Genomic DNA, 18,585 nt, shown 5'->3' with positions numbered 1-18,585 from the left:
ACCCAACACCGCAAATTTAGTTAATTGAAAAGCTAGACTAAAACTTATCTCATTGTGGAAAATGCTTTCTGTATAATCGCAAGTTGACTTTGCATCAACTTTATTTATTTTTCAAAAGAAGTCTTCGTTCAATGCCTTTAAAATAACTCTTATTTGATGCTTATTATTATTCAATAATTATCATTGCAATTTTTTATCTTTATATTTAATAAATAAATAAATAAACAAGTTGATGAAAATAGTTACAAACTGAACCCCTTGGAGAGGATCAAAGTTTATCATTCGATTTCTCAATTCGTTGCTGTTTTAATGATAATATTATTTTACCAATCACTTGTTGAATGTTTAATTTACATTATCTCATTTTATTTTTAATAATTGTATAATTTTTTTATTTTTTTTATTGATTATTTTTAAAGCTGGATGAAATATTTGAAAATGATAAATTATCAGTCTCGGTTGATCCATTGTACTGTCACATTTCCATGACTCAACTTCTTCAAGTTTTTAAGTAAGATTAATTATTTTTAATTGTTTATTAATTATCGTTAAAAAATATCCAATAATTTTTATAATTTATTTATATAATGTTAATAAATTAATTCCATTTTTAACAATAAAAAAAATAAAATTAAAAATTAATTTTTTACAGTAGAAAATTTTTTTTTATTTATTATTTATAAATAGTAATTATTTATTCGAAATTATTTACTATTAAATTTGTTAGAAAGCTGTTATTATTAATAATGTAATTTTGAAAAATTTGTATTTTTATTTTATCAATAATAGACGTTAAATAATTACAAGGTAAAAAATTTGTTTAAAATTTTTTTAAATATTTTTTTGTTTATTAAAGTATCAAGTTGATATGTTAAATAAATAATTAAATAAATATTGATTAGTATAGTTGAAAAATTAAGGAATGCATTGATGCAAATTGTTGCTAGGAAATGTATTGATGTTGTAACTTTCAAGTACTTGCAAGAGGAGAAGAAAATCACGTTTTCCCAGTTCAACAAACAGGTCTGAGCTCTCCATCTCGCTTCATCTATCAACATTATCATTATCATTATCAAAACGTTCATTTTATCATCGACACGGTAAATAAAACACGTCGTTATATATATACACAAATTCCACGTAAAATTATTAATTTATTGATATATTGAAAATAAATTAAAACTCACTCCAATAATTTCGTAGAATCTCATCAATTTTGTGTGTTCAAATTAGTTTTTCAACTTCAAACTTCAAATATTGTTTAGCAATTAATTTTACCTATATATAAATTATTATTTGCAGATTTTTCAATAGAAGAATGGCAACAGATGTACGTGGTGTAGTGCTTTCTGGCACAAATCTTGCAAAGTGAGTAAAAATAATTATTTAAATAAATTAAAAAATTCTAAAACAAAAAAAAACATGAATTAATTGACTTTGTTATTATTTTTATTAAATTTTTAACAATTAACACAATGACAGTTAATTATATTGTCGAAACAATTACACGTGCCACTTGTTGAGTAAATAATTGATGACCTTGACAATGTTATTAACATTAAAAACAAAAAACATCAATATTTTTTTTAAAACATAACCTTATTTTTTTTTTGTTATTTTTATATTTTTTACTTGATTGTTTTTAAATTACAGAGAAATACGTGAAAGCCTTGCTAAAGATGTTGCAAACTGGAAGACAAAATTGCCTGATTATTCACCAGGTTTGGCAATTGTCCAAGTTGGAGGTCGTGAAGATTCAAATGTTTATATTCGTATGAAGATTAAAGCAGCATCAGAAATTGGTATTAATGCAACTCATGTTAAATTACCAAATACAACAACTGAAATGGAATTGATGAGTAAACTTGATAAACTCAATAATGATCCAGAAACACATGGAATTATTGTTCAAATGCCACTTGACAGTGTCAATAAAATTAATTCACATTTGATAACTGACATGGTTTCACCTGAAAAAGATGTTGATGGGTCAGTATTTTATTGTTTCATCTTCAATTATTAACTTGTTTATTTAACAATTTATCTATTTCACAACATCATCATGACGTTGGTAAAATAATCACAATTACATCAACACAAAAGACCTCTGACATTTAAATATTTATCAACTACTTATTATTTATCAAATGAAATGTTTTATTTTTATTTTTATTATTGTTACAGTCTAAATACCATCAATGAGGGTAGAGTTGCAATTGGTGATATGACTGGATTTGTACCATGTACACCAAATGGCTGTATTGAGCTGATAAAAAAGTAATCAAATTATTTAAATCTTGAAAAAAAAAGCATCATCATGATTACTTAATAAAAATTAATTTAAATTTTAAGGAGTGGAGTTGCAATTTCTGGTGCAAATGCTGTTGTACTTGGAAGAAGTAAAATTGTTGGTACACCAGTTGCTGAGTTATTAAAATGGAACAATGCAACTGTAACAATTTGTCATTCAAGAACTAAAAATTTATCAAGTGTTGTCAGTCAAGCAGATATACTTGTTGTTGGTATTGGACAACCAGAAATGGTCAAAGGATCATGGATTAAACCTGGTGCAGTTGTTATTGATTGTGGTATCAATGCTATACCTGGTGAGTAATTTAAAAAAGAAAATTAAACATAATTATATTAATTTTTGTTTATTTTGTCAAAAAAGATTCAACAAAAAAATCTGGTCAACGTTTGGTTGGTGATGTTGAGTATGCTGAAGCAGCAAAGTCAGCATCATATATAACCCCGGTACCTGGTGGTGTTGGACCAATGACAGTTGCAATGTTAATGAAAAATACAGTAATATCAGCTGAAAGATCAGCTGAACGTTTGTTAAGCAACAAGTGGAATATTCGTCCATTACCATTGAAATTTGTTGATCCAATACCAAGTGATATTTTAATATCACGTAGTCAAGAACCAAAACCAATAACAACACTGGCTAATGAAATTGGTATTGCACCAAATGAATTAATTCCATATGGCTCAACAAAAGCTAAAATAAGTTTAAATATTTTAAAACGTTTGAATAAACAAAAAAATGGTAAATTTGTTGTTGTTGCTGGTATAACACCAACACCACTTGGTGAAGGTAAAAGTACAACAAGTCTTGGTTTAGTACAAGCTTTAACAGCACATAAAAATAAAAATTCAATTGTTACATTACGTCAACCAAGTATGGGACCAACATTTGGTGTTAAAGGTGGTGCTGCTGGTGGTGGTTATTCACAAGTTATACCAATGGAAGAATTTAATCTTCATTTAACTGGTGATATACATGCAATATCAACAGCTCATAATCTTTTATCAGCACAAATTGATACACGTTATTTTCATGAATCAACACAAACTGATGAAGCTCTCTATGATCGTCTTGTACCAACAATAAATGGAACAAGAAAATTTTCAAATATACAATTACGTAGATTAAATAAACTTGGAATTAATAAAACAGATCCAAATTCATTGACTACTGATGAACGTACAAAATTTTCACGTTTAAATATTAATCCAGATAAAATAACATGGCCAAGAGTTGTTGATTTAAATGATAGATATTTACGTGAAATAACAATTGGTCAAAGTCCAAGTGAAAAAGGTAAAACACGTAAAGCAAAATATTGTATAACTGTTGGTTCTGAAATAATGGCTGTACTTGCACTTGCAACAGACATTGATGATATGAAAAATAGACTTGGTAATATTGTCGTTGGTTTTTCAATGAATAATGAGCCATTAACTGCTGATGATTTTGGTATGACTGGTGCAATGGCAGTTATATTAAAAGATGCAATACAACCAAATTTAATGCAAAGTATTGAAGGTACACCAGTTCTTGTACATGCTGGTCCATTTGCAAATATTGCACATGGTTGTTCATCAATAATTGCTGATAAAATTGGACTTAAACTTGTTGGTAAAGATGGTATTGTTGTTACTGAAGCTGGTTTTGGTTCTGACATTGGTATGGAAAAGTTTTTCAATATTAAATGTAGAAAATCAGGACATGTACCAAATGCAATTGTACTTGTAACAACAATACGTGCATTAAAAATGCATGGTGGTGGTCCAGCAGTTGTACCTGGTAGTCCATTAAAAAAAGAATATACTCAAGAAAATTTAGATCTCGTTGAAAAAGGTCTACCAAATTTATTAAAACACATTGAAAATGGTAATTTATATGGTGTACCAGTTATTGTTGCAATCAATAGTCACTCAAGTGATACTGCTGCTGAACTAAATCTTGTCAAAGACAGTGCAATGAAAAATGGTGCATTTAATGCTGTTATATGTAATCATTGGGCACGAGGTGGTGAAGGAGCAATTGAACTTGCTGATGCTGTTATTGAAGCTGTTGATAAACCAAGCAATTTTAAGCTGCTATATGATCTTGATTTAAGTATTGAAGAAAAAATTAATATTATTGCAACTAAAATGTATGGAGCTGGTGAAATAATACTACATGATATTGTTAAAGAAAAAATTAAAAATTATAGTCAATTTGGATATGATAAATTACCATTGTGTATGGCTAAAACATCAAATTCATTAACTGGTGATCCACTTGTTAAAAATTCACCACGTAATTTTAAACTTGAAATAACAGATATATTTGTATCTGTTGGTTCGGGTTTTGTTGTTCCAATGGTTGGTGAAATAATGATGATGCCTGGGCTATCAACAAGACCAGCTATTTATGACATGGACTGGAACAGTGAGACAGATGAAATTGAAGGTTTATTTTAAACAAAAAAACATAAAACAATATATATTTTTTTCTCTTTTTATATTAATTACAATAGTATCTACAAAAAAATTTAATCAATAAAAAAAATTATCATGTTCTTTTTTTTTTTTAATTGTTGTTATTGTTGTTTTTTATTTTGACTACTTTATTTTAGCAATTGCTCGTAATTTAGCTGATCTACTTCGTGGGTTTGTTTCGATTTCTTCATCAGTTGGTAAAATAACATGTTTATGTAACATTTTCCATGATACATCAGTCAAATTAATAAATTCGTTGTCATCAAATGTTCTAGCTGCATTGATGTATTTCAATGGTGTCATGTTTGGTGAATTATCACTAATATTACCAGCTAAATGTCGTTTAACAATAGTATCTTCCAGCGAATGAAATGATATTGTAACAAGTCTACCATTAATTTTTAAATATTTTTCAGCAATTATAATACCATAATTAATTTCATTCATTTCATTATTAATAAATATTCTAAATGCTTGAAATACTTTTGTTGCTGAATGTGAAAATCTACCAATTGAATCTGTACGAAATTCATCATTAATAACTGATTCAACAAGTTCAGCTAATTCCCATGTTGTTTCAAGTTTTTTAAATGTATATCTTGATTCAACAATAGCACGTGCAATTTTTCTAGCTCTTTTTTCTTGTCCATATATTTTCATAATTCTATATAAATCAAGTTCACTTGCACGTTCAAGTACATCAGCAACTGTTGGATCATTTGGATAACGTTTACCATCCATTCTCATATCAAGTGGTCCTTCTTTTGATAATGAAAAACCACGTTCAGCAATATCAAATTGCATTGATGAACATCCATAATCAAATAAAAATCCATCAATTGTATTTGGTAATACTTTATGTTTTTTTAATAAATTTGGTAGTTCAGAAAATCTTCCAAGAAGTGGAATTAATTGACCTGGATATTTTTTAGCTAATTCATGTGAATATTCATGAGCAAGTGGATCTCTATCAAGTGCAAATACTTTAATATCTGGTGTTGAATCAAGTAGACGAGTTGTATGACCACCAGCACCAAATGTCATGTCAATAAATATTTCACCAGGTGATGGTTTTAAATATTCAATTACTTGATTTACCATAACTGGTATATGTGGACGTTTTTGATTAATTTTAACTTGTTCATGTTCAATTGTGGGACTTGTTGATAAATTATTTATGATTGTTTCGCTTGATGATGAAGATAATGATGATAAATTTGATAATTGAATTATATTTGTTGATGTCAAGCATTGCTTAATCTTGTTTAACTTCAGGATCATCATTTTTTTTAAATTTACTTTTAACTTTTGATAATATACCTTGATCTTCTTTATTGAAAAATTCTTGAAGTTCTGGTGTTAGTGCCAAGCTACACTGATCTGGATTTAAACCACTTGCTGTTTTTTTTTTTTGTTGATTTGTTGCTAAACGTCGAAATCATGTAGTGTTGGTGGATGTAAATCTCAAAATTATAATAATTGCTATCAATGTTATTGTTTTACAAAGTCTAACCTATCAAGCTGAGTTTGCTTAAAAAAAATTAAATAAATTGATTATTAAAAATTGTCATTTAACAATTTGGAGCAACAACAATTCAATGCTTCATTAACAATTAATTACCTGCCAACTTTTGATTTATCAAGGGGCCAGAGTTCTAGTAATTTAATAAAATTTTTATAAGTACCAGACATTATGTATATTTATAATAAAAAAAATATTACAACAAGTAATAATAAAAAAAAATCATGAACACTTGGTACTTTGATAACAGAAAGATCTGTCTTATTAACGTATGATCTTACTTAAAATGACACCTGATTCTGCACCTGATCAAAAGATTAAATTTTTTTTTTCTATAAATTGTCTCTTCCTGATGACCTGATGACAATTTTGGACAAATCCTTTTCCAAGAAACGAATTTACCTAGCCTGAATTTACTATTTCGATTTGTTTTTATTTTGTTGACCTCAGTGATCATACCCTCCATGGGTAAACCAAAACAACGTAGACATCTACCATACGACAACACACACATGCGCACTTATTGATGATTCCATATACATATACTCATCACCACTTGGATGTATATTTTTTTTATATTTACTTTCCAATAAAAAATTGTCACTTGACTAATTTATTTTACCTTTTAATTAATTTAAAATGTAAAAATCAATTGTAAAACAATAATTATTAATGACAAAAATTCATCAGGTGCTAATAATTTTAAATATAAATTTATCAAGGTCAAATTTCAACGTCATTTTACTGAGTGTCAACTAGCCAGTGATAAAAAAAGGAAACAGTGATAAAAAATCAGCTCAATTATTTTAATGTTATAAAAATTTTTATCTGTTTATTTAATTATTTAAAACAATGAATTAATTATTAACTATTTAATCATTAGATGGGCGTATTTTGCATTTTTTATTTCTACAAAAAAATATATTTATATCAATGTAATCAATTTATTTATAATATATTTAATTATTATTAATTATTTATTTATTAAAAAAAAATTTCTATACTCATTTTAAATATATATTTAATAATTTAAAACTACCTTGGTGTCTATGAATAAAATGTTTACCTCGACCTTAAAATAAAAATAGTCAAAGTGCAATAACAAATTAGATATTATTTAATTAATTAATTATATGAAAAATTGATTTTTTTAAAAATTCATTAATAATGGAGGCTGTTAATGGACAACTACAGACAAAATATCAAAAAATTGCAACTGAATACTCCAAAGTAAGAAAATTATCGAAATTTTTAATGTTGTTTGATGAATGATTAATTTTAAAATGAATATTTTTTATAATTTTAGATACGTGCACAAGCAAATGTACTAAAAAAAGCTGTGATTGATGAACAAACACGTAACAATGAATTAAAAGAACAAATAAAAACAAAAGACGTTTGTTTACGTCGTGCTGAACAAGAATTAGATAGTTTAACATTTCGTAATCAACAATTAACAAAACGTGTTACAGTACTACAAGATGAACTTGATAAAACTCAAAATAAATCAACTAAAAAATTACGTAATAAAACAGATACAACAAATTTACAGTTACCATCACAACCACCACCACCAAATCATGTTTATGTTGAAGAATTTCAAAAAAAAATTGTTGAAAATGCACAGCTACTATCACAATTATCAGATAAAGATATGGATATTGAATTATTGAATGATAGAATAAAACAACTTGAATATAAATTAGATTTATCAGAAAAGCTAAAATTAGATATTGAAGTTAAGTATCATGATAAAATTGATAAAATTGAAAAAGATAAAATTGAACTACAAAAAAAATTAAATGATAAACATAAACAGGATGAGACAATATCATGGTCTAGCTTTGAAACACAAGGTAAATGTGTTTATGATTATGATGGTAAAAATAATATAACAAATAATCGTAATGTTGATAATAATTCACCATTTTCAACACCGTCATTATCACGTAGATCATCAAAATCAACTGATAATAATATTAGATTACAAAAAACACCAGAGTTACATGATGATGAATATGAATTTAGTAAAATTGCTGATATGGAAAAAGAGTTATTACAATACAAGAGTGATTATAATATTTTAAAAATTAAATATGATGAATTGTATCAGAGGGAAAGTTTGATGATGTCACAAGTTGATCCTGATACACTGGAACCAGTTGAAATTAATAACATGGTGATTAATTTGAGTGAACATTGATGATTTTGAGGTGTTTATTAATTTTTTTTTTTATTTTAGATTGGACGATTGAAGGCACCATTTGCTATACCAGAAGAAATTGAAGAACGTGAAATGAGAATTAAGAATTATTTTCTTCGTGAGATTGATAAATTAATTACGGAGAAACATATTTGTCAAGCTAAAAATCTTGCTGTTATTGCTAATGTATTTATTGATTGATTTGTTTTGTTCTATTTGTTGATTGAAAGATAATTTAATTGTTGTTTTTGATTTTAGAGCGAGGTAATGAGTGTTCATTTGGAAAATTGTGAAGAGAAAAAGGAAAAATGTGAAGCTGAACTTTTAGAGGCGTTATCAAGATGGAATAATTCTCAAGAAGATAAAGATACTCAAGAAGGAAATTATAAATCACAATTAAGCACAATGACTGAACATCTTGCCAATATGAATGAGAAATTAATTTGTCAAACTGAAGAGATTCAACAACTGAAATACGAATTGGAAAATAAAGTAAAAAAAAATCATAGAAATATTTAATAGTTAAATAATAAATAAATTTAATTAATTAATTTTTTTTTTTGCTTACAGAATGGAAAAAAGGGAAAACAAAAATAGATAATTTGATATATATTACAAACATTCCAAGGGAAATTTTTAATGAATTAAATAAATTTATATTTCAAAAATTTAAAAAAAAATGTTTTATCAATATTTGAAAAATTTTTAAATTGATTTTTAAATATTTTACTTGTATCAATGTCAGATACTCAGTGTTAAATTATATTAAAGAACAAAATTATATACATAAATAAATTAATTTTCATTTAATCTATTTGTTTTTAATAAAAATTTTTTAACTTTTAATTAGTGGATAATAAAAATTTCGAAAAAACTCATCTGTTTATTTTTCTTTTCGATTCAATAATTATGTGTAAATTAAAAAATTAAATTTCTATATAAATTACCAGTCATTTTTGTTAATTAAAATTAATGTCAATTAAATTTTCAAAATAGAAATTAAATTATAAATTAATTACCAAGTTTAGAGATGAAAATTTTTGTAAATTTAAAAACGAAAAAAATAAATTTCATCAATTTTTTCCAGGTATTATTCTAAAAAAAATATTAATAAAAATTTTAATTTGCAATGTCAACTATAATTTCATAAAATCAACAAAAAAAAATTATAATTTTTTAATTTTTTATCAACACATTGATGACAAAAAAATACAGCCATTTAAAAAAATTGCTTATCCAAATAATGACCATTAAAATTTATCAACTCAACAATTTTAAATAATTAATTTCGATTAATTTAAAACAAGCCCGAATATTTAAATAAACAATTCTATTATTTTCACAAAATTATTAATTAAACTATAATCGTCAATTCAAATAAACTTTTTTTAAAAATATATATTTTATTATTATTATTATATTTTCAACTACGATAAATTTATATTTATTATCAATCAATTTTAACTGAAAAACTAGCACCACAACTACAGCCTTGTTCAGCAAGTGGATTATTAATTATTCTAAATGATGAACGTATTAATTCAGTATGATAATCAATTGTTGATCCTTTAACATATTCCAGGGATGTTTCATCAATGACTACTTTAGCTCCATTTTTTTGAAATATTCTAAAACAATAATAAAACAATAATTAATTAAACAATATATAAATTTAATTTAGATTGTTTAAATAAATATTTACTTGTCATCATTGTGAATTTGTTTATCAAGATCAAACTTATACTGAAATCCAGAACATCCACCACCTTCAACAATGATTCTCAAACAATCACCATCTTTAGCAATTTCTTTTAATCTATCAACACAGCTATCACTTATCAATACATCATCAGAAATTGATGATTTAATATCAACATTATTATTTATATTTCTTACACCAGGAGATGCAACTTGACACAATGGAGAACTGCAATAAATTATACAATTTTAATTAATAAAAATGTGATTAAATAGATGATGAAATTAATTTAAAAAATATGTTAATTATTATTTATTTTTTTAGTGTCATTTGATTAATTTATTATTATGTAAATTATTGAGTAATTATTAATTTGTTTATATTTATAAATACTCACGTTAATAATCTTGAAAAATAACGATTTGATGAAAAATTAGAAGACAATTCCCAAACAACGTGCCTTAATTTCGCCATTGCTATTTGCTATTTTATTTTTATTTTGATGATTTAGTAGTGTTGGTAAAATTTTTTATATAAATGTGATTTTAATCAGCTGATTTTATTTTTTTTAAACGTCAAAGTTTAGGGTGAATTTAAGATACAAAGTGTTGATTGTTTTTTTTATTTATTTCTTTAATTTAATTAATATATTTATTTAGTAATTAAATTTTATATAATTTTCATTATAAATTTATTTATTTATTTATTTTGTTGACAATAAACAATTGACATGTAATTTATAAACATTTATAATTTTTATTATTTTTAACGAAACTATTAACCACAACAAACAATTTTCTTACTGTCAAATTGAACGTGTATTTTTTTTTTTTTTGCAACTAAAACACATACATGTTTATTTATATATAAATCAGCTGATTAATAATTTAATAATAAATCTGAATTATCTATGGAGGTGGTGTTGAGGGATGGTTATAATATTTTCTATTTTATTTACAAAAAAGCGCGGGATAATTCAAAAAAAAAAAAAGAGCAACAAATAATCGAAAACAAATTTAAAAAAAAAAAACTACTATTATTATTTCATGGTTTTGACTCATTTAGGAAGTAATTTCTCTCCATAAAATTGATGGAATATTAACCAGTGTCGGAGAAATTTTTCTGCAAGGTAAATTCATGTCGGAAAATTTTCACTGGGAGTGAGTCGAACAGAGTTGAAAACGGAGAAATGCCGGAGCATGTCGAAAAAAAATTTCCACCAGTAGGATGAATTTTTATTTTTTCGTTAAAATGTATAGTATAATTATATACACGTGTACAATATTTATAATACACTTTGAAATAAAATATAAAAAATATAGTTGGATAGTTAAGTGGTTCTTAGTCATACTAAATTAATTTATTTATGTTTCAACTGATAATTTTTGTGAAAAAAAAATAATTTTTATCATCAAGAATTTGAGTCATCATTTTTTTTTTATTTTAAAATAAAGAAATAAAATTTGAAAGTAAAAAATAAAAAAAAATTTTTAAAGTTTACTTTTATATTTTATCAGTTGTCCCGTGTTTGGTCGGCTTAATCTATTTTATAAAAAAATAACCATCATGTACAAGAAATTATAAGGCTATACCGTGGAGGTCTCCATGGGCTATACAATATCATTTGTTTATACAGATAAGTAATCTTTTTTTTTTTTTTTTAAATTTTCACAGAACATTCTTATTATTCTTTAAACAAGTTTAAACCTGTGAAAACCTTAGATTAAAATAGGGAAATAAAAAAATTTTACCAAAATTTGTATCGGGAAATACAGTAAAATAAATGTGTGCTTCATTTGGCAGTCAGTACTCTTCCGAAACTCATCGGTAGCAGTCAAGTGCAGAGCTGCGTTATAGTGAATTAGAAAAAAGGTAAAATATATATTAAGTGCATATAATAATTTACTCAAGTGTTTTTCATCAAATTTTTTAAGTTTACTATTTAAATAGTTATAAATTATATATAATTCATAAACCTTTTTGTTTGTTTTTAAGATTAATCAATAAAATCAAAATGAGAATCGTTTTGAGTCCAACTGAGTGGCGTGAAAAATTAATTTCATTTTCGCAGGACGAAGTAAGTTTTGATTTATGTTATTTATAAGTACTATTATGTATATATACTAATTATTTTTTTTTTATTGCAATATATAATGATTAATTGAGTTTATTGTTGCTATAATTTTTTTTGTTAATTTTTTTGCTTAAAGTTTAACTCACCCGACAAAGTAAATACAGATGATGAAGCATCGGATGATAATGAAACATCGGATGATGATGGAACATCGGATGATGATGAAACATCGAGTGATGAAGAGCATTTTCAAATAACTAAAAAAAAACTTGCAGCACAATATGATATGCGAATGACTCAGATGCGTCCACTATTTGCAGGTCTACCACAATTTGAAAAAAGTAAGAAAATTAACAGTATATATTATTTTAAGTTATGAAAAAAAATATTAATTTTGTATAAATATTTAAATAATTTTTCAGTATGCAAAAATCGAAAGAACAAATTCGTTGATTCATGCTGTAAAAAATATATTCTTGGATTCAATGAAGATATTGAAGATGAAGATAAAGATATAGATGAAGCTGATGAATGTGTAGATGGATTTGTCTATGAATATAAATTTGTCAATGAATCACATGAAAAAGCAATTGATCTAAAATACATGATTAATCTTTGTGGATATATTTTGACAACCCTAAATGTTGATAAATATCCTTTTTCTGAAATAGTGCCATTGATAAATAATAATTGTCCAAATGTTGAGGCACTTTGTTTGACTTTTAAAGAAATCAATAGCCAAGATTTTATAAATGTTTTTTCTAATATGTCTCATCTTAAATCGCTGAGTATTAGGTGGCGATGTGAATATTCAACTCTATCAATAAATTTGGTCGAGTCATTGGAAAAAGTTAGTGGAACCTTGGAAGATTTTTTTCTTGAAAGTTTTTTAGAAGAAAATAACTGCTTACCACATTTACTGACTTCGGTGAGTATAAACTTTTAATTATTAATAATTGTTAATTGATATAATTAAAAAATTTCATTTAATTTTTAATAAATAAATTGATTATTTTTCAGGTTATTCTTGGATTTGTTGGGTTAAAAAAATTATTTTTAAATGGGTTTGAACCAAATCAACCATTACTCGAGGCAATAGGTCAATTGCCAAATTTGAATTATCTATCATTATTTTATGATTGGAAGGAGTATCAAATGCTTGGGAATAAAATCAACATGTATCCAATTGGGAATTTAAAAAACCTCTTGCAGTTATGTGTTAATTTTGATTGTGGTGTTACAGATGAATTTTTGATAAATCTCAGTAATAATGCTAAAAAATTAAACTATTTATCTATAATTAATACACATATAACAGATGTTGGTAAGAATGCACTTGATGATTTGAAAGAATTAGTATTCAATCTTCTTGAACCATATTAAGAATGATTATATACATATATATAAAAGAAAAAAAATATAAGTTTATCACTAATCAATTACTTCAATATTTATATAGAGAGGGTCTACATGCAATAACCCGCTACGGGTCAGAAAAATTTTTTTTTAAAACAATGATAATGATTAAAAAAAAAAGTCTAATGAAAAATAACTTTTAATAATATATTAATAATAATAAATACAAATTATCTTTCATTAGATTTTTTTTTTAATCATTATCATTGTTTAAAAATTTGCAGCCAACGAGCAATGAACCAAATAATTATATGTAATAATGCATTGAAATGCAAACTATCATAAATATTTAAAAATTTAATTTTCAACTAAGTTTGAATTTCGAATTAAGTTAATGACTAATTTTATATTAATTTTGTAATAATGCTTTGATAAAAAAAAAAAAAAAAAATTATATCTATTTCTATTATTTGTTATTTAATAATTAATATAATAAATAATTTTAAAATATTATTCAAAATATTATGTATAGTTTTAAATTATATTATTTTGAAAACAATATAACATAATTCCAAGCATAATGATAATATAAATTTATAAAATCTTTAATTTTCTCTTTATATTTAATTTTATAAGCTATATAATTTATATTTGTAAAATTATTTTTTATTCCTGTCTAATGTAATATAAATTATGAAAACTTTTATTTTTTATTTTTATGATTTTAAATCATATGAAATGATATTTATTATTAAAAAGACAAGAAAAAAAAAAACAAAGATATAAGTTAATAAATACAAGAATTGATAAATGATATATATATAAAATTTTATATATATTAAAAATTGAAAGAGTCTAAACAACAATATTATCAATTTTCGGTTTTTTCTGTTTCATCTTGTTGTATTTTGTTTTTAATTTAATTAATATATTTATTTAGTAATTAAATTTTATATAATTTTCATTATAAATTTATTTATTTATTTATTTTGTTGACAATAAACAATTGACATGTAATTTATAAATATTTATAATTTTTATTATTTTTAACGAAACTATTAACCACACAACAAACAGTTTACTGTCAAATTAAACGTGTATATTTTTTTTTTTTTTTTCGCAACTAAAACACATACATGTTAATTTGAATATAAATCAGCTGAATATAATAATTCAATAAAAAATCTGTATTATCTATGGAGATGGTGTGTTATCAAAGCTGATGAGGGATGATTATAAAATTTTTTATTTTATTTACAAATAAGCGCGGGATAATTAAAAAAAAAAAAATTACTATTATTATTTCATGGTTTCGACTCATTTAGGAAGTAATTTTTCTTTATAAAGTTGATGGAATATTATCCCAGTGTCGGAGAAATTTTTCTGCCAGTAATTTTATGTCAAAAAATTTTCACCGGGAGTGAGTCAAAAATAGAGAAATGCTGGAGCATGAAATATATTAATATTTTAATTTAAATATTTGCTAAATGCGATCAATTTATTTTTATTCACTTGTTATTTTTTTGTCTCAAAAATAATTTAAAAATGTAGATTTAATTTACAATAATAGAATTATCTAGTACATATTTTTGATAATTATTTTTCATTAGATCGAAATTATTTTATTTTTTATTTTTTCGTTAAAATGTATAGTATAACTAATTATATACACGTGTACAATATTTATAATACACTTTGAAATTAAATATGAAAAATATAGTTGGATAGTCGATGCAGTGATTCTTAGTCATGTAATAATTTATGTTTATCATGTGCTCAAAAAAAATATTTCTTAATAAGAATGTGTCATCATTTTTATTTTTTAAATATAAAATAAAATTTGAGTAAAAACTTTTAAACTACATTTTTATAGCTTATATGTAATAATATTGTTTTACAATACAGAGTTAAGTAATTATTTTTTTTAAATTCTCACAAAACCTTATTATTATTATTGTGTCAAAATTTGTATCGTGAAACACAGTAAAATAAATGTGTGCTTTATTCAGCAGTCAGCTTTCTTCCGAAATACATCATCAGTAGCAGTCAAGTGCAGAGCAGTTATAGTGCATTATAGAAAAAAGGTAAAATATATATTAAGTTCATATATAATTTACTCAAGTGTTTTTCATCAAATTTTTTAAATCACTACTTACACAGTTATAAATTATATATAATTCATAAACCTTTTTGTTTGTTTTTAAGATTAAACAATAAAATCAAAATGAGAATCGTTTTGAGTCCGACTGAGTGGCGTGAAAAATTAATTTCATTTTCGCAGGACCAAGTAAGTTTTGATTTATGTTATTTATAAGTACTATTATGTATATATACTAATTATTTTTTTTTTTTTAATGCAATATATAATGATTAATTGAGTTTATTGTTGCTATAATTTTTTTTGTTAATTTTTTTGCTTAAAGTTTAACTCACCAGACAAAGTAAATACAGATGATGAAGCATCGGATGATAATGAAACATCGGATGATGATGAAGCATCGGATGATGATGAAACATCGGATGATGATGAAACGTCGAGTGATGGAGAGCATTCTAAAATAATTAAGAAAAAACTCGCAGAACAATATGATATGCGAATGACTCAGATGCGTCCACTATTTGCGGGTCTACCACAATTTGAAAAAAGTAAGAAAATTAACAGTATATATATTATTTTTAATTATGGAAAAAAAAAATAATTTTGTATTAATATTTAAATCATTTTTCAGTATGCAAAAATCGAAACAACAAATTCGTTGATTCATGCTGCAAAAAATATATTCTTGAATTTGATGAAGAAAATGAAAATGAAAATGAAGATGAAGATAAAGATATAGATGAAGCTGAATGTGTAGCTGAATTTGTCTATGAAGATAAATTTCTCGATAAATCACATGAAAAAGTAATTGATCTAAAATACATAATTAATCTCTGTGGATATATTTTGACAACCCTAAATGTTGATATATATCCTTTTTCTGAAATAGTGCCATTGATAAATAGTAATTGTCCAAATATTGAGGCACTTCGTTTGACTTTTAAAGAAATCAATAGCCAAGATTTTAAAAATGTTTTTTCTAATATGTCTCATCTTAAATCACTGAATATTACATGGCAATGTGAATATTCAACTCTACCAATAAATTTGGTCGAGTCATTAGAAAAAGTTAGTGGAACCTTGGAATATTTTTTGCTTGAATGTTTTTTAAATGAAAATAACTGCAGCTTACCACATTCACTGACTTCGGTGAGTTAAAACTTTTAATTTTTAATTGATATTATAATAAAAAAATGTTACATATTTAATTTTTAATAAATAAATTGATTATTTTTCAGGTTATTCTTGGATTTGTTAATTTAAAAAAATTAATTTTATGTGGATTTGAACCAAATCAACCATTGCTCGAGGCAATAGGTCAATTGCCAAATTTGACTTATTTATCATTATTTTATGACTGGAAAGAGTATCAAATGCTTGGGAATAAAATCAACATGTATCCAATTGGGAATTTGAAAAACCTCAAGCAGTTATCTATTGATTTTGATTATGGTGTTACAGATGAATTTTTGATAAATCTCAGTAATAACGCTAAAAATTTAATCTATATATATATAACTACTACACATATAACAGATGTTGGTAAAAATGCATTTAAAGATTTTAAAGACATAACGTTGAATTTTCGTGAACCACATAAAAAATGATTATAAGTATATATAAAAGAAAAAAAATTTAAGTTTATCACTAATCAATTATACTTCAATATTCATATAGAGAGGGTCTACATGCAATAACTCGCTACGCGTCAAAAAAAATTTTTTTCCAAACAATAATAATGATTAAAAAAAAAAGTCTAATGAAAAATAATTTTTTATAATATTAACAATAATAAATAAAAATTATCTTTCACTAGACTTTTTTTTTAAATTATTATCATTGTTTAAAAAAAAATTATGTAATGCATTGAAATTATCATAAATATTTAAAAAACTTAATTTTCAACCAACTTTGAATTTAGAATTAATTTAATGACTAATTTTATATTAATTTTGTAATAATACTTTAATAAAAAAAAAAAAAAAAAAATTATATCTTTTTCTATTATTTGTTATTTAATAATTAATATAATAAATAATTTTAAAATATTATTCAAAATATTATGTATAGTTTTAAATTATATTATTTGCAACAAAATAATTCCAAGTAGATAATGATAATATAAATTTATAAAATCTTTAATTTTCTCTTGGAGCATTTGGTTCTATAGCTATATAATTTATATGATGAAAATTATTTTTTTTATTTGTCTAATCAAAGGCAAAATAATTGACACGAGAATTTTTATTTTTATGATTTAAATCATAAATGATATTTATTAGTTAAAAAGACAAGAAAAAAAAAAGATACTGTTAATAAATTTACAAAAAAATAAATATTATTATAAAATTTTTTAATTTTTTTAAAATTGAAGAGCAAGTTCTTCGGCAGTAACAATATCATCAATTTTCTGTTTTTTCTGTTTCATCTTGTTGTATTTTGTTTTTAATTTATTTATTTATTCATTTATTTTGTTGACAATAAACAATCGACATGTAATTTATAAATATTTATAGTTTTTATTATTTTTAACGAAACTATTAACCAAAACAAACAATGTTTATTTATATATAAATCAGTTGATTAATAATTCAATAATAAATCTGTATTATCTATGGAGGTGGAATTATCAAAAACTAATGAGTGATGGTTATAAAATTTTCTATTTTATTTACAAATAAGCGCGGGATAATTTAAAAAAAAAAAAAAAGCAACAATTAAATAAAGACAAATTGAACAAAATTACTAGCTGTTACTATTTCATGGTTTTGAATCATTTAGAAGATAATTTTCCTCCGTAAAATTGATGGAATATTTAAATTTCGCGGCTACTGTTTTCAGCGCCACATTTCATGTACTATTA

General features: G+C 24.0%; 4 protein-coding genes across 6 annotated transcripts; 2 read left to right on the top strand and 2 right to left on the bottom strand.

Moving 5' to 3' along the window:
• Positions 1-423: 423 nt before the first annotated feature.
• LOC122855822 (C-1-tetrahydrofolate synthase, cytoplasmic) lies at positions 424-4,865 on the top strand. Of its 3 annotated transcripts, none has more exons than XM_044157470.1 (6): positions 424-511; positions 1,303-1,368; positions 1,654-1,989; positions 2,185-2,277; positions 2,353-2,606; positions 2,672-4,865. In XM_044157470.1, exons 1-6 carry the CDS (start codon positions 486-488, stop codon positions 4,750-4,752), a joined length of 2,856 nt encoding a protein of 951 aa, XP_044013405.1. In that variant the 5' UTR covers positions 424-485; the 3' UTR covers positions 4,753-4,865. The 3 variants fall into 3 exon arrangements, with proteins under 3 accessions (XP_044013405.1, XP_044013406.1, XP_044013407.1); XM_044157471.1 differs by lacking the exon at positions 424-511 and adding an exon at positions 974-1,100 and having other exon boundaries at positions 2,672-4,859; XM_044157472.1 differs by lacking the exon at positions 424-511 and adding an exon at positions 1,109-1,218 and having other exon boundaries at positions 2,672-4,859.
• On the bottom strand, positions 4,784-6,176 carry LOC122855835 (probable methyltransferase-like protein 15 homolog). The gene has a single exon (XM_044157489.1). The coding sequence runs from the start codon at positions 6,052-6,054 to the stop codon at positions 4,894-4,896; it is 1,161 nt and encodes a 386-aa protein (XP_044013424.1). The 5' UTR covers positions 6,055-6,176; the 3' UTR covers positions 4,784-4,893.
• Positions 6,177-6,475: 299 nt separating this feature from the next.
• Positions 6,476-9,305, top strand: LOC122855831 (protein phosphatase 1 regulatory subunit 21). The gene is made up of 5 exons (XM_044157483.1): positions 6,476-7,522; positions 7,599-8,471; positions 8,535-8,681; positions 8,754-8,987; positions 9,066-9,305. The coding sequence occupies exons 1-5, from the start codon at positions 7,460-7,462 to the stop codon at positions 9,090-9,092; spliced, it is 1,344 nt and encodes a 447-aa protein (XP_044013418.1). The 5' UTR covers positions 6,476-7,459; the 3' UTR covers positions 9,093-9,305.
• LOC122855843 (iron-sulfur cluster assembly 2 homolog, mitochondrial) lies at positions 9,047-11,012 on the bottom strand. Its single transcript, XM_044157498.1, has 3 exons — positions 10,592-11,012; positions 10,198-10,422; positions 9,047-10,123 (listed from the first exon to the last, which is right to left on the bottom strand). Exons 1-3 carry the CDS (start codon positions 10,666-10,668, stop codon positions 9,946-9,948), a joined length of 480 nt encoding a protein of 159 aa, XP_044013433.1. The 5' UTR covers positions 10,669-11,012; the 3' UTR covers positions 9,047-9,945.
• Positions 11,013-18,585: the final 7,573 nt, after the last annotated feature.

The sequence above is a fragment of the Aphidius gifuensis genome, linkage group LG4, assembly GCF_014905175.1.
Source record: "Aphidius gifuensis isolate YNYX2018 linkage group LG4, ASM1490517v1, whole genome shotgun sequence".
NCBI classification, from domain to species: domain Eukaryota; kingdom Metazoa; phylum Arthropoda; class Insecta; order Hymenoptera; family Braconidae; genus Aphidius; species Aphidius gifuensis.
This window is presented reverse-complemented; position numbering and strand designations above follow the sequence as displayed.